Genomic DNA, 16,085 nt, shown 5'->3' with positions numbered 1-16,085 from the left:
GGCTGCGAAAACTTGTAAATTGTCATGCATGGTGCTTGATTAAAGGCACCAGGTCTGGTGCTTGATTAAATGCTCTGTAAATGTTTTATGTCTCAAGAGCTCAATCCATGTAGCTGTTGCTCTGTGTTGCATCATCATTCTAGTCATCATTTTGGTACAATCAACTCTGTACAAATCTGGGAAATATTTTTTTCCTGGTGTATATGTTATTTATTGTTGTGGAGCAAATTACCCCAAAACATAGTGGCTGACAAAAACAAATATTTATTATCTCACAGTTTTGTTGATCAGAAAATTGGGGCACAGCTTATATGGGAAAATGTGGCTCAAGGTCTTTCATCAGGCTGCAACCAAGATGTCAGCTGGGGCTTCCAAGCTCACTGATGTGACCACAGGCAGGCCTGGGGTCCTTGCTGACTACTGGCTGACATCATTTCTTTACCATCTGAGTCTCTACGTAAGGCAACTTATAACATGGAAGGTGGTTTATCTCAGAGTAAGCCAGTGAGAAAACAAGAGAAAGCACGATGGATGTCACAGTCTTTTGTAACGTACTCATAGAAGTAACATCCCATCACTTTTTTCATATCCTATTGATTAGAATAAAGTCACTGGTCTAACCTACACAAAAGGGAAGGAGATTAAAGAAGGGCATTAACACCAGAAGGCAGGGATCATTGGAGACCATCGTAGAGGCTGCCTACCACATCTAGCAAGATGCTGGCAGGACAAGGCTGGAAACCATGTCTTGGCTGAGGTTTCCATTCACTCATTCAGATTTGGGGGAGCTATTCAAATCATTCAGTGGTCAGGCATGGAGACTATAGCATATTGGCTTATTTGATCCCATCCTCATGTCCTGCTCATCCCCTATCTAAGTATTGGCAAAAGTCTGAGAAAAAAATATTGTAGTGGATACAGTGTCATGGGGGAAAGGGCACTGGCCTGGGTTTGAATATTAGCCCTGCCACTCATTAAATATTTCAGTTTATTAAATCTCAATGTTTTAATCTGTAAAGTTAAAAGAATGCCCTCTATTATGGAGGTTTATTGTTTAGAGTAGAGATACTATATGTAAAACCTGTAGTACAGCACAAGTTATCAACAAATGGAGGTTATAACCAAAAATATAAAATGTACATATATAATAAACATAAATATATGCAACTATATGTGCATAATATATAATGTAGTATGTACTTAGAAAATACATAATCATGTAATATGCCCACAGGTGCTAGCAAAGGTCCTGACATATAGAACGTATTTAATAAGTGTGTGGTGAATAAGTTTGGCCTACTCTCTAGGTCTTTCCATTTTGTCTTTTTGTCATAAGAGAATGACAATTCATTGAAGGCAAAGACTTTAAGTATCATTAATCTTTGTATTTCCTTTTTTCTAATGCCTACATAACACATCACAGGCATTTAATAAGTCTTTGTTGAGAAAATAAAATCATTAATCATCTGAATTCTCATCTACCTACTTGTCTTAGCATCTAGCCCACCTTTCTTCATTTTGTTTGTAATCATATCAGTGAGCAATTCAAATACATGTTCCATAGTTGGTCTTTTTAGTTAGAGCACATATTGTAAAGCAGCTGTTTCTTCTTTAAGTTACATTTCAGAGAACAGTATGATAAAGTCTCCCTAAAACAAATTGAGATATAGGCAAAGTCAGTGTTCTCTGTTCCTCCCCATTTTCCTTCTAAAATATTTTAACTATTTTCTTCCCTTCTTTTACTCTCTTCTTCAGGTCTTTGTCCTCTAGGAAACATTTCCTATCTTTGATCCCATTTATTTTGATGATAAAAAGTTAACATAATATTTTAATATATATCTGTGCGTTTACACCCCAATAATCCAGATGGGAGAGGAATCCCTACAACGATCTCTAATGGTGGTATTTATGATATTATGGGACAAAAGAGAGATAAACTTACTGAAATATTACATGTTTTTCTCTGTGCCTTACATCTCAATATTCCCTACTACTTTACACCTGCATAGGATAATTAGGACTTCAGGCTTTCTAAGGTGATCATTTTTGTAGAGATTTCACAGATAATAATCTATTTGCAAATTTTATATGCCTTATTTCCACAACTACTTAAAGAGGCTTTTAAGAATAAAATTCAAAATAATGAAAACTAGAATGAAGAAAGAGAAAAACTGTTAAAGTTGACGTAGTTGCTATTATTATTATATTTGTCTTTGTGCTTCCCAGCAGCCAGGTCGAAAAAAGAAATTATTTTTACTGTATACTCAGCATATATTATGTGCCAGAACTCTGTGATCACTTTGATATTATATCTATCTTCAATACATCCATGGAGAGTAGGAGTTATAATCCTCATTTTACAGATGAAGTTACTGAGGTTTCAAAAAATGTCTTGTCCAGGGTCACAAAACTGAAGCTCTAAGTGGAGCCAAAGTTCAAATCAAGGACTTTCTGGCTTCATAGCCTGCACTTCTATATAGAGCTCATAGTCAGAAAGGAGGAAATATAATAATTACAAGAGAGAAAAGCTTTTTGGAATTAGATTATAAAATTAATTTGCTGAGTGACATTGTATAAAAGGGATATTGAGCAATATGATGATCAGTGCCCTTCATAACACATTTACAATAAATGCAGAAGAAATATTCATATAGCTGCTGGGGTATTTTTAATGACCTTTGATAACTGCTTAAAGCATAAAATGAAAGTGCAAGTGAGTGAAACTGATTCAGCAAGTCCTAATATTATCTGATCCTACGATCAAGTCTTCTGGTGACCTCAGGTGATTCAATAATAAAACTGAGAGTATGTGAATTCACTTTCAAAATGCTAAATATTATATTCTATTAACAGGGGTTTTGATAGAAGCCAAATTCATTTATTCATTCATTGAGTGTTCATTCACTCAATGTGTATGGGCTATGTGTATGTCAGGCACTGTGCTAGGTCTGAGGATCCAAATATATTTTTAAAAATATTTCTACCTCAAAAGGGCTTGCAGTTAGTTTAAAATAAGACAAGCCAGTGACTGTAATGAAGTATATTAATTGCTATAAGGGAAGTATATACAGACTGTACAAAAGAAGATGCCCTTAAACCTATCTGACAGAGTCAAATAAGTTATCATAGTGGAGGCAGTGTTTGAGATAAGACTTGAAGGATGAGGATGTCTTTGCTGGGAAAACAAGGAGATGGTGGACAATCTGGGGAAAGGGATGCCCAGATAGAGGCATTTTGGTTACATTCTCTGATGAGAATGAAGGGTAGTCTACATTGTTAATTATGAGCAGGTTCATAGGCTTGGAAAATCCAGATACTAATAATAGCTATCATTTACTAAGCTTGTATAAAATTGTAATAGATTAAAAAGCTAATTTTTCAGTAGGTTAAGTGAGACAAAGATTGCCTGAGAACTGAGAACGCATACTTATTTATTTATTTTTAAAGCTCACATTATCAACTACTGTTCTATAATGTGGTAAGGTTCTACATTATGAAAGCTTGGAAGCTTGACCATTATTCTCATCCAGATGAAACGGCATCCTGCTTTCTCACCAGTGTAGTATGTGGTAATACCTGCAGGCAAAACCAGTTGTGGTTTAAGAAGCATATTTAGATTACTTGTTGTGTACTTGGACAAATGCTCCCCTCAGGCCCCTGAGTTCTTACAGAATATGGGATAGATGAATTTGGCCCCCCAAAATGATCATCGATCATTCCATGAAGGTAGAAAACCCATGTGAAGTTTGATACAAAACAGTAGATTCCCACTGTTTTTCCTATGATGCATTAGTTACAAAATGTTCTCACCCTGTGAAAATAGCTAAGTAAGTTACCATGTAGCTAGAAGTAATTTAGAATTGGCCAGCTGAATTTTGGAAGATAATTGGCGAAAACAATGACTTCAGGATTTCACATAAAAATATTGAGCCATTCTTGACACTAGTTTGTTAATGAAGCTACTCTAGTTCTTGACAGTAAAACCATGCCATCAACATATGCATAGCCACTAAACTTTTTGTACATAGTAACAGCACAGGAAGATTCAATCTATCAGAAAGTAATATCAGACCATTAAGTTTTATATTAAAGACAAGGACAGCTAAGATATAACTATTTGATGCTACTTGAAACAATATTTTTTGGGGGGGACTGTTGCAGTCTTCTCATTATTACATGAAATCAAAATGCCCATTTTAGATAAGCATTAAATGCTGAGGTTCTACTTTAAACGTATATTACCCTGTCTTGGCTGATGCTTTTCCTTAGAACAATGATAGACCAAAGCTGGAAGCAAATTTCTGTCATTTGGAGCAGATGTTTCCATAGCTAAAAGATAACACAGCAGTGGTTGATAGTAGAGTATTGTAATCTAATTGCAAAATCTTTTCTGGAGCTGTCTGTCATATCAATCAATCCATACTTTTGCAGGAATACAGGGTTAACCTTTTGGAAAAATGGAGCATATTATATTTTGAATATATCCAACGAAAATCACAATTGAAGAGTAAACAATTTAACAAACTTTAAAATGTAAGGGAGCAAAATTATCCTTTTCAACCGGTGTTAAATTAAGAGGTTGTTTGTCCTGTAGCCTTCGGACATGTGCCATCTTTTTGTGAGCACCTCCTTATTTTCTGCCATCACAAGATATTCCAGTTTCATCTTATATTTTCCTGCCTTAGACCTGCAATCAACCACTTTCTCAAGAAGCCTAAGTTCCTTTGACTGGAGATACTACAACAATTTGAATTCTATCAACCTGAAGGAGCTCTCCAGTGGAAATGCTGGAACAATTTGAGCAAACAATAAAAAATTATAATATTGGATTATAACTCACACAATAAATATCTGTGTGTCCATACTGATGTAAACAATTGAATGAGTGAATGAATGAATGAAAAGAAGAAACAGTTCTTCTCCCCAGTAAATTCCAATTGATAAATGTAGAAGAAATGGGAGAAACAAAAATCACTATCAGGAAAACACAACAGTAATAATTGTTGGCAAGACCTACCAGTTGGTGCGAAAGTTAGTGGGTGAATGTTTGAGGAAAAACAGAATATTTGCATAACCTTAGAGTATTTTCCCCAAAATAATCACTAATTACAAAGGGAAAGTAATAACTTTACAGTAGAGAAACTTCTTTAATCAAGGGATCAAGGTTAACAGAAGCAGTAATAAGCCACATCAGCATCATGTACCCCCTGGTACGGCATTGAGAAAGGCACATGACTTCTTTGGTATCCTCCCCAAAAATGCATAATCTCAATCATGAAAAAACATTAGACAAATCCAAGTTGAGGGACATTCCACAAGATAAATGATCACTTCAAAAGTGTCCTGGTCATGAAAGATAAGGAAAGATTGAGGAAATGTCAAGGATTGGAGGACAGTAAAGAGACATGACAACTATGTGCAAGTTGAAATCCTCAAATGGATCATGGAACAGAAAATGGTCATTATGGGAAAATGGGAAAGTAAAATAAAGTCTATGGTTTAATTAATAGTATTGTACCAGTATTAGTTTCTTTGTTTTGATGATTATACCATGGTTTTATGAGATGTACCATTAGAAGAAGCTGAAGGAGGCTGTACAGGAACTCTCTGGACTAAGTTGGCAATTTTTCTGTAAACCTAAAATCATTTCAATATAAAAAGTTAACATTTTGCTATGATATTAGACACCACTGGATATATTAAAAGGGTGATAAGGCAAAAAAAAAAAAAAAAAAGAGGTTGTTTGTCAAATAGTGTAAAGAGTTTTGATGTACCACTTGAACAAAATATCAGGGTCCTTAAAATTTCATTCAGTAATTATTCAGCAAATATCAATTGAGTATTTCTATGGCATTCTAGACACTGGAGATAAGTAGTGGGCACAATGGACATCACTTTTGCCCTTGGGGAGTGTTTGTTCAAACGTTTGGTGGATATAGACATTAAACAAAGAATCACAGGAATAACTATGAAATTTCCTTTCTGATAAATGCCATTAAATAACATTATGAGAATCCTCCCATGTATAATAGGGGGAACAGAGATCTGATGCATTCTGGGTGGTCAAGAAGTGTTTCCCTAAGAAAGTGATACTTGACCTAAAATCTGAAGGATGAGGAGTTAACAAGCTAAGATATCTGTGGGCGGCAGGAGGTTGTGGGGGCAAAAGGTGGAAAGACCTACAGGGAGAAAGCATTTCATGCAGAGAGAACAGCATGCAAAAGGGATTTGAGGCATGAAGTTATTTCACATCAGTGAGGAAATGAAAAAGGGCCAGTGTGGCTGGATCAAAAAAGTAATGAGAAAAAATTGACATGTGGCTGTAGAACATAAGTCACATATCATGCTGGGCCTGGTAGGCTGCATTGAGGATTTTGGTCTTTATCCTAAGACAACAGGAAAACATTATCTTTTTAAAAACATTTTAGTGACATGGGCAGATCTGTATTTTGCGAGCATTACTCTGGGTACAGCCTGGATAATTGAATGGAGGAGGAAAAGCGTAGTTTTAGGAAAATCACCTATGAAGGTGGCTTGGGAAAGGATGGTAGCTGTGGAAATACTGAGAATTAAATGAATTTGAGAAATGGTAGAAGATGGAATATTGAACCTGAAGACAAGAAATGTGTGTCAAGGATAGTTGCTAGGACTCCGGTTTGTACAGCTGGATGGATGGCGATACTATTCATTAAAACAGGGAACTATATAAGCTCAAGTATATGGGGGCTGAAATCAATAACTTGAGCTCATACAGTCTGAATTTGAAGTTCTGTTTTGGTAGCCAAGATGTCAAGCAGGAAGTTGAACAAACAGGTTTGGGATAGAGATACAAAATTGAGATGCCTTGGCATATATTATGCATTTAAAGCTAGGAGTAAGATGGTATTGAAAGTTGGGAAAATAGCAACTAGGCATATATATCTGGTTAAAACATTTCAGAGCATGGAATAGAATGATTTCTCAATCAATTTTATGGACATAATCTCCCTCCAGGTCTTCTTTTATGTACCTAGCTAATATCGGAGCATTATCTATGGCCTATTTTCAGTCTATCCAATTTCACAACTATCAACTGATAAGAAATGCTCTAAATCTAAGAAAAGATCAGTTCTTTGTTCTTTTTCGATATTTATATTGACAATTATTTGCAAAAGGAACCCAAGTCTGGCTGCTTCAAAAAATAAACCTTACAACTTCCACTTGGTGATCTACTAGCACGCGGTAAAGTTATTCTTACAATACATTCTTCCCATACTAATATTCATCTTTAGGTTGGCAACAAAATAGACATTGATGAGCTGTATGTGAACAGACAAGTAGCTCTTACTACAAATAATTTATCCCCATGTGTGCCAGTTTTCATAATGGTGTTTATATGTGTTTCACAATACAGCGGACACTCACAAAACCCTATTAGCATTGCTACCAAGTTGTCTTTGTAAAGTTAAGTAGTGGAAAGGAGGGAAGGTAGTTTTAAGAAATGTATTAAGTGCTTTATAATCTGCCAGGCACTATTCTTATTGTTATATATGTATTAACTCATTTAGCCATCAAAACAAAACGCCATGGAATAAGTGCTATTATTATCCCCATTTAAAAAATGTGGGGATAATTGCAAAGGGAATATTATAACTGGCCCAGTTTCAAGGCCAGCAAGCCCTAGAACCAGAATTCAAAATATGTTATCTGGCTCCAGAGCCGATTCACATAACCACTAGCCTGTAGTGTCTCCCACAAAACATATAACTAGCATTGAATCTACCCTCTCACAAAACAAAGCCCAAGCTTGGACTCTGACACACTCCTTCCTCTTAGAAAATATGGAGAGGAGTAGGGCATAGAAGAGGTCATGTGGTCAAAATTGCCTCCTTTCCTCTAATTCTGTTTATAGTAAATGTAACAATGTGATAAATCTTTCCTATCTTACCCCATCTGACAGCATATGCCTTTAGTTGTGCCATCATAGGGCGAAACAACTTGCTGAGTCATCTATATCACTTTCTGCATCATGAAGTTTGGAAGAATAATCTGACTACAAACCAGGTTCATAGCTGCTTATCTTAAGAGACTTGAGAAGGTCACAACTTGAAAATGTTATGACTGTGTTATAATTAGAGATTAAGGGAAAATTTATTCAATTTAATAATTCAAGAATATTTTGTCTTGTGTCTGGTATAAGTAACCATATCATTATCGCATGTTATTTTAAAACAAGCTTAATTAACTATATTTCTTTTTTCAGTGTCTTATATTTATACTTGCTGATAAAGAAAATGCAAAGGCTATACATACAAATGTAAGAAAGATGTCACAATATACTTTTAAGGGCATCTTTGTTTCATATCTATATACAACATATTGGAAATTACTATATGATCACATTTCTGAACACAAATGCCTCTATATCTGAAAATATGCTCCAATTTGTAAGGCCTTATTTGTAACATCTATTTTTCTGTTGATTATATGAAAGCCACTTTTAGAATTTATTCAAACAGACTTGTTACTGATCCACCCGTCTTACTATTGCCCCACCTTTTTCTCAACTTTCAGTATCTTTTTCCTGAGATTATTTTAGTTTTGGACATAAAATCTAACACTTTAAAAATAATTTAAAACACATTTAGAAACAAGTTTATATTCATGATACCACAGGGAAGTAACAAATATTCTGCCTTAATTTTTAATTGTTAATCTATTTTGGTTATTGGCTAGACATCTCATTTTTTCATTCATAGATTAGAAAAGTGGACAGACACAGTTGATGAAATCATCCAATGGTTCAAGGAAACATATGTAAATATAAATATAAATGTAAATAAATAAGTATAGATAATAATACAACAACTTGTTTGAAATTATGTATATATAGATATGTAGGTCAAAATAGGTCTGCATAGATATCTATGTAAATTCAAACAAGTTATGTGGCATTATTACAATTCAAGTCCCTCACTTTCTCCATTTCAAGTAATTTAATTTCAAAATATCTTCTACTTGTTGGATATTTCAATTTCTTTTCTCTCTTTTAGTTCTCTTTACTTATCAACAAGTCAATCCCAAGTTTTCATAAACCATTGACTACTTACCTAGGACGGTGTGATGGTGCAAAATAAGTAGGAAATATGTAACCTTTTGAGGAGCTTACAATCTGATTGGGATAACAAAATTTAAACACATTAAGTAATTAGAGAACAGCATGAGACAGTGCCCTGAAGCCATTCATATAAGACCCTATTCAATGGCGGGGAATCTAGGGTAGGGAGACAGGCTAGTCTAATACAAAGCAAAAACCTATAATAAACACAGCAATATCTCGGTAAGGACTGACAAAATATTCACACTCACATAGACAGCGGCCCTCAGAGGTAACCGAAGTACCTTATTGGGATCCCAACACTCAGAAAACTATGCAGATACCTGACATTTTTATCACATGCCATTGCAGCTACTGTTTCAACAATAAATGCACTATTTATGATGTTATATATTAGCAGATATTGTATTTTCCTGAACATGGAAGTAACCAGATGCAAAGGAAGTTCAAAATTGCAAGTTCATATACAAAACTGTACATCTCTCAATATATCTTGCCTTTGGTCTGGAAGTTGTTTGTACAGCTTTAAAGAGCTTAGAGAAATTTGAAAGCCTAGCATAAAAGAAATGTGTTCAGGTATAATATTCCAGAGGAACTTAATCTAACTCATTTATCAATACATGATAGTAATCTGACCACTCCCTACAAACATATTATTATATTTAAATATTACATATTTATATTAACAAAAAGTGGAGATTTATGTGGATGTTTTCACCAAACATAAAAAAACTTGTGAATACATATTACTGCACCTCATAAGTATTAATTAAAAGAAATGTGTAAAAAATAGGTCCCAGAGATGATATATTTGCCTTTAAATATCATATGGACAATGTTGTACATCATTTGCATTCAGTATTTATTTATTTATCACTTCCGGTTATCTTTAAGAAGCGCAGAAGACATTGCGTATAAAATTTCAACAATAGAGGTAGTTTACATGGTTTTTAAGAGAAGGAAACAAAAAAAGGTTGTTGAATAATATAAAGTAGTCTTAAGTTATGAAAGTATTAGAGTCACACAGAGATTCACATCTTGACTTTATCACTTACTAGCTGTGTGACAATGGGGGAGTCACTACCTTTACTGAGCCTCAATTTCCCTCATTTTAAAACAGGGCAATAAAAATAGAACCTACCTTATAAAGTTATTGTGATGCCAAATGTACATAAAGTATTTAGCATTTGAAGCATTTAACACATCCCTCCAGCCCATGATATGAATAAGTTTTCAATAGATAATAGCTGTTATAAGCATTATTTGCTTTTACAAATGTGGTATTTATGCACAATGTAATACTACTCAACCATAAAAGAAAGAAATCATGTCATTTGCAGCAACATGGATGAAACTGTAAATCATTATCTGAAGTGAAATAAGCTAGGCACAAAAAGACAAATATTCCATATTTTCACTTATATATGGGAGCTAAAAAATGTGATCATATGCAGGTAGAAAGTGGAAAGATAGATAATGGAAACTGGGAAGGGTAGTGGGGAGAGGGGAGGATGAAGAGAAAGGGTTAAAGGGTACAGGCATACGATAAGACTGAAGGAATAAACTCAATGTTGGATAGCAGGAAAGAGTGACTATACTTAACAGAAATGTATTGTACACTGGTGATGGACACCCTAAATACTCTGACCTGATCGCTAGGCATATATACATGTAACAAAATTCCTCATGTACTCCATATATTTGCACAAATTAAAAAAATGTTTATGTGGAGAAAAACCCATATATACATACACATATATATGTAATATATATAAACCATATATATACACACATACATATTTCAGCCAATTTGTTATACATATGTTATATATGACCAACTAGTCTGATAATAGCCTAAGATTTTGAGCCTATTTTATTTATCGCAACAGTAAAAAATATGCCATGAAGTCTTATATAATATCAAGTTTTCTAAGTCAAGATTTTTTAGAAAAGAAAAGAAAGCCTTAAGATAGGTTAGGTTAAAGAAATTTGTGATCAGTTTTTCTCTAGTAATGTCACTTCCAATTATGAAATCGTCAGCATTTTTTTCATTGTCAGATTACTCCCAATCCGTCACCCTCACCCTCCTCTTGATACAGCACTAAACATGGGTAGGAATATTGAGGCAGAGAAGGGGAGGATGGGCACTAAGGTGCAACAGTTGGACTGGAGTGATGTGAAGGATCCATGGTGCACTTGGAGTTTCTGGGTTTGAGATAAGTTTGTAAAAAGAGCAGGGAGAATTGGGGGGAAACAGCAACAAAATAGTTTTCATGATCTCTGATCAAGGACAGTTAACTCACCACCTGACTTCTGCAAACACGCTTAACAAAGACGTTTTTTGTGGAGGACGATTGGGGCCTGTGCAGACCTGGTATCAGCCACCAGCATTTCAGTGCAATGTATTACTGTGGAATTGGGGGCTTGCTTTAGGATTGACTGCCCTAAAGCTTTAGAGCAGGTGTGGATCATGTAACTTCTCAGACTGCCAAACTCATGCTTTGAATATCCACACTCTCACCATTTTGCCATTTAGTCACTTTGCAAAGTTCTTTATCATCTGTGCCTGTGGAAATCCTGTGCATTCCTCTGAGTACTGTACCAATGCCCAAGGGGGCCCCCACACCAAGAGAGGGCTCTGCCAAGATTCCTATGACTGAAAGTTTGGGCTGACCTTTCCGTCCCAGGAGAGAGAGGGAGGTACCCCTCTCCTGGACCTCTTCCCCTTCACTCCACCCGCCCTGGGCTGAGTTCGAAAGAACTCAATGCCTTACAGAAAAACCCTTCTCTTCACCCTTCACCCCCATGTCTCCACCCCTATCATCACTGCAGCCCTGGATGCTCCTGAGGCTGCTTTCTGACTAAAGGGTCCCTGATACCACCCGGGTGGAAAGCAGGGCCTAGGCAACTGCATTTGGAACGCAGTTCAAATGCTCAGGGATTCAGGTGCTCAAAGACTTCAGTTTGAGAAGGGGAAAAAAAATATTTGGTGGAAACTGTTGAAGACATCAACCCAGGAGCTGAAACTGGAGAAGCTGCAGGTCTGACACGAGGGTAGAGGTCTCCCTGACGCTGCTGAACCCCACACCCCGATCCCTTGCCAAATTCAATGTATAATCTAAGCGAAGGGTGTCCCAAGATTACACCAAGCGCACACTGGTTTCTCCAGGCAGACCGTGGCTCGGCCTCCTTCTAGCCCCGTGCTTGATTATATCTTAGGTTTCAGATTTTACTGAAGTACGGATTTTAAGAAGGGTAGTTAGCTGTTGTCCTGAGGGTAGCGAAACAACGCATGTCTGATACTGGGGACCTAGGGTGCTGGCCCTCCGCGACTCTGCCCCTGCAGCTCCGCTACCCCCTTCTCCCCTCCGCCCCCTTCCAGCCTCCACCCCGCGCGGCCTCCGCTACCCGGCAGGCACCCCACGCCAGCCCAGCAGCTCCTCCCACTGCCTCCGCCCTTCACACTCGGGCCCCAGCGTCGTCCTCCCCCCACACTGACTTCGCTCCCGCAGCCATCCAGACAGACACTCTTCCCGCTCTCGCCTAGGTCTGCACCGCCACTGCCGCCCTTGCCGCCGCGCTTCGCCCCGGCTCTGCTACGTCAGGCCGCGCATCTCTGGCCAGGACCACCGCTGCCGCCGCCGCCGCCGCCGAGCCTCAGACTGAAGTCTGGGCGCCCGCGATCGCACCAGCTTCTTGGTCTTAGAGATCCTGAGCTCTCGGCTGACGCGGAAGCGCAGCCATCCCCACCACCGCCGCCACGGCCAACACGGGTGCCACGCGCCGCCACCGCCGCCGGGCCGCCGCCGCCGCCGCCGCCGCCGCCGCCGCTGCTGCTGCAGATCGCCCGCCGCCCACCATGGCCCAGCAGCAAACAGGTAGCAGGAAACGGAAAGCGCCCGCGGTCGAGGCGGGAGCCGGGAGCTCGTCGTCGCAGGGTTTAGCGGCGGCGGACGGAGAGGGGCCTCTGCTACCCAAGAAGCAGAAGCGGCCGGCGACGCGTCGCAGGCTGGTGCACTATCTGAAGGGCCGGGAGGTAGGAGCGCGGGGCCCAGCCGGGCTCCAGGGCTTCGAGGGCGAGCTGCGGGGCTACGCCGTCCAGAGGCTGCCCGAGCTGCTGACGGAGCGCCAGCTGGACCTGGGCACCCTCAACAAGGTGTTCGCGTCACAGTGGCTGAACGCCAGGCAGGTGGTGTGCGGCACCAAGTGTAATACGCTGTTTGTGGTGGACGTGCAGTCAGGCCACATCACGCGCATCCCCCTCATGCGGGACAAGGAGGCCGGGCTGGCCCAGGCCCAACAGGGCTGCGGCATCCATGCCATCGAGCTGAATCCCTCCAAGACGCTTCTGGCCACCGGCGGCGAAAACCCCAACAGCCTTGCCATCTACCAGCTGCCCACCCTGGACCCCCTGTGCCTGGGCGACCGCCATGGCCACAAGGACTGGATCTTCGCCGTCGCCTGGCTGAGTGACACCGTAGCTGTGAGCGGCTCCCGCGACGGCACCGTGGCTCTGTGGCGGATGGACCCGGACATGTTTAATGGCAGCATTGCCTGGCACAGCGAGGTGGGTCTCCCCGTATATGCCCACATCCGTCCGAGGGATGTGGAGGCCATCCCCAGGGCCAGCACCAACCCCAGCAACCGCAAGGTACGGGCCCTGGCCTTCAGCGGCAAGAACCAGGAGCTGGGAGCAGTGTCCTTGGATGGCTACTTCCACCTGTGGAAAGCCCGGAGCACACTATCCAGGCTCCTGTCCATCAGGCTGCCCTACTGCCGAGAGAATGTGTGCCTGACCTACTGTGATGAGTTGTCCCTGTACGCTGTGGGCTCTCAGTCCCACGTCTCCTTCCTGGATCCGCGCCAGCGCCAGCAGAACATCCGGCCCCTGTGCTCTCGAGAGGGTGGCACAGGCGTGCGGTCGCTGAGCTTCTACCAGCACATCATCACTGTGGGCACCGGCCATGGTTCCCTGCTCTTCTATGACATCCGCGCCCAGAAGTTCCTGGAGGAGAGGGCCTCTTCCAGCCTGGACTCCATGCCGGGGCCCGCAGGGAGGAAGCTCAAGCTTGCCTGTGGCAGAGGCTGGCTCAACCAAGATGACGTCTGGGTGAACTACTTTGGTGGCATGGAAGAGTTCCCCAATGCGCTCTACACCCACTGCTACAACTGGCCGGAGATGAAGCTCTTTGTGGCTGGGGGGCCTCTCCCTTCAGGCCTCCATGGGAACTACGCAGGCCTCTGGAGTTAAGGATGGACGCCTTGTTCTCAAAGTGCACAGGTTTACCTTTCAGTTCCGCCTGACTTTCCTTCTTCATGCTGCATTTGTGCTTTTAACTTTGTGTGGCTTTTGTCTTCCAGGTGGAACCAGTCCAACTTACGTGTGCTTCATGTATTAGGCAGAGAAAGAAAGAGAGAGAGCGGGAGCGAGAGAGCACAAGTGGTCCTTTCGGCAGTCAAAACTTTGGCTTTAAAACTCTCATTCACGTTTCCCAACAGCAGTATATTTTTGCCTTCTCATTCAAAGAGTTTTGGCTAAACCTTAATTGTGTTCTGTCCTTCGGTGATTCACATAACCTCCTTCTTTAGGTTGATGTAGTCATAGTCTTCACTACTATTCAGTACGTAGTTTTATCAATATTGCAATAGTGTTCAGATCTTTTACACGTTAGATGTGTGGTGTTTTGGGGAAATGTGAGCTACAAAGCATCTTTGGGGTTGTTTTGAGGAACTACCCATCATTTATAGCCTTACTCTAATTAGAAAATGCAGTTCAGGTTCTAGATTGCCACCATTCTAGAGTGTGGCACACACCATTCTAGGGCGTGATTCATTTGGATGTTGGAAACTCAATGTCTGTTGTTTGTATAGTGTTGATGTGTAAAATGCTTTAAAAATATGTTCTGTTAGTTAGAAATCTTACAATGTTGTTCATACTATTAATCAACATTTTTGGTTATTCAGTAAAACTTTACTATCCTCAGGCCCTCCGAGTTCTTATTTAAAGCCGCTGTATTATGGCCTGCTTTTCTATGCTACAGATTTTCAGAACTACTCAATTCTGGTCTATATATGTGGTAGTGCAATCAGGGAGGTATTTTTGGGGGTATATGGGGTAAACATCTCTTTAAATTCAGGTAGCTATTTACAGTGAAAAGCCAGTTGTGGCAGTTGTGCTCAGAGTAGGTGTTGTTGATTTTTTATTACTGTATACATGGATAATTCTGGATCCAGTATGTGATGTGTTGCAGAAAAATAAATAAAATGTGTTCATCATCTTAGCAATTAAGTGGCAGACTTAAGTTCTTAATACTTAAAATATATGCTTTCTTTTTTCATTTGCCTTTCTAAGAACGTATTTATCAAAGTCAAAACTTTCCGGGACAGAAGCTGAATCTGAAGCATTAGCTATGCAGACATTACTTTGTACATCTCTTTTTGAAAATGAAACTTATAAGTTAAAAGATTAAACAACATCTTGAATACGTTATGAAAATATACTTGGTGTAAGTTAGGATGGCTAAGTGTTTTTTTAAAGTTGACTGAACAAACCATTTTTCATTTATACAAATATACATGTACTTATAACTACTTACATATACAATATATTTGTATATCTGTTTGTATATGTTACTTCCCATGTGAGAAGAAAGCATAGATATATATCATTTTATATGTGCAGCTATTTCTTATATATTGAACTACACATATTAAGACTTACCACTTGGTCTTTATTTGTGTTTTGTTTTATGCCAATTTAAAATAATTTTAATACAAGCACATGATCAAAAAACCATACAGTATAAAAAGTATACAGTTAAAAGTAAATCTCAAACCCCGGGGTCTCTAGTTTCCAGCCCATAGATTAGCACCAGTATATTTTTTGCATATACACATTTAGATTTAGTCTATATATATACAAGAACACATGTATGTGTGTATGGAATTTTTATACAAATAATAACATACTGTATGTATCTGTGCCTTT

The 16,085-nt window shown here is 39.4% G+C and overlaps 1 protein-coding gene across 2 annotated transcripts; it reads left to right on the top strand.

Moving 5' to 3' along the window:
- The first annotated feature begins 12,488 nt into the window (after nt 1-12,488).
- Nucleotides 12,489-15,382, top strand: DCAF12L2 (DDB1 and CUL4 associated factor 12 like 2). Of its 2 annotated transcripts, none has more exons than XM_034949926.3 (2): nt 12,489-14,370; nt 14,459-15,382. In XM_034949926.3, the coding sequence occupies exon 1, from the start codon at nt 12,957-12,959 to the stop codon at nt 14,346-14,348; it is 1,392 nt and encodes a 463-aa protein (XP_034805817.1). In that variant the 5' UTR covers nt 12,489-12,956; the 3' UTR covers nt 14,349-14,370; nt 14,459-15,382. The 2 variants fall into 2 exon arrangements, with proteins under 2 accessions (XP_034805817.1, XP_034805816.1); XM_034949925.3 differs by having other exon boundaries at nt 12,490-14,378.
- The last annotated feature ends 703 nt before the right edge of the window (nt 15,383-16,085 follow it).

Source organism: Pan paniscus, chromosome X (genome assembly GCF_029289425.2).
Source record: "Pan paniscus chromosome X, NHGRI_mPanPan1-v2.0_pri, whole genome shotgun sequence".
Lineage (NCBI taxonomy): Eukaryota > Metazoa > Chordata > Mammalia > Primates > Hominidae > Pan > Pan paniscus.
The sequence above is the reverse complement of the archived record's forward strand: the minus strand, read 5'-3'. Positions and strand labels throughout refer to the sequence as shown.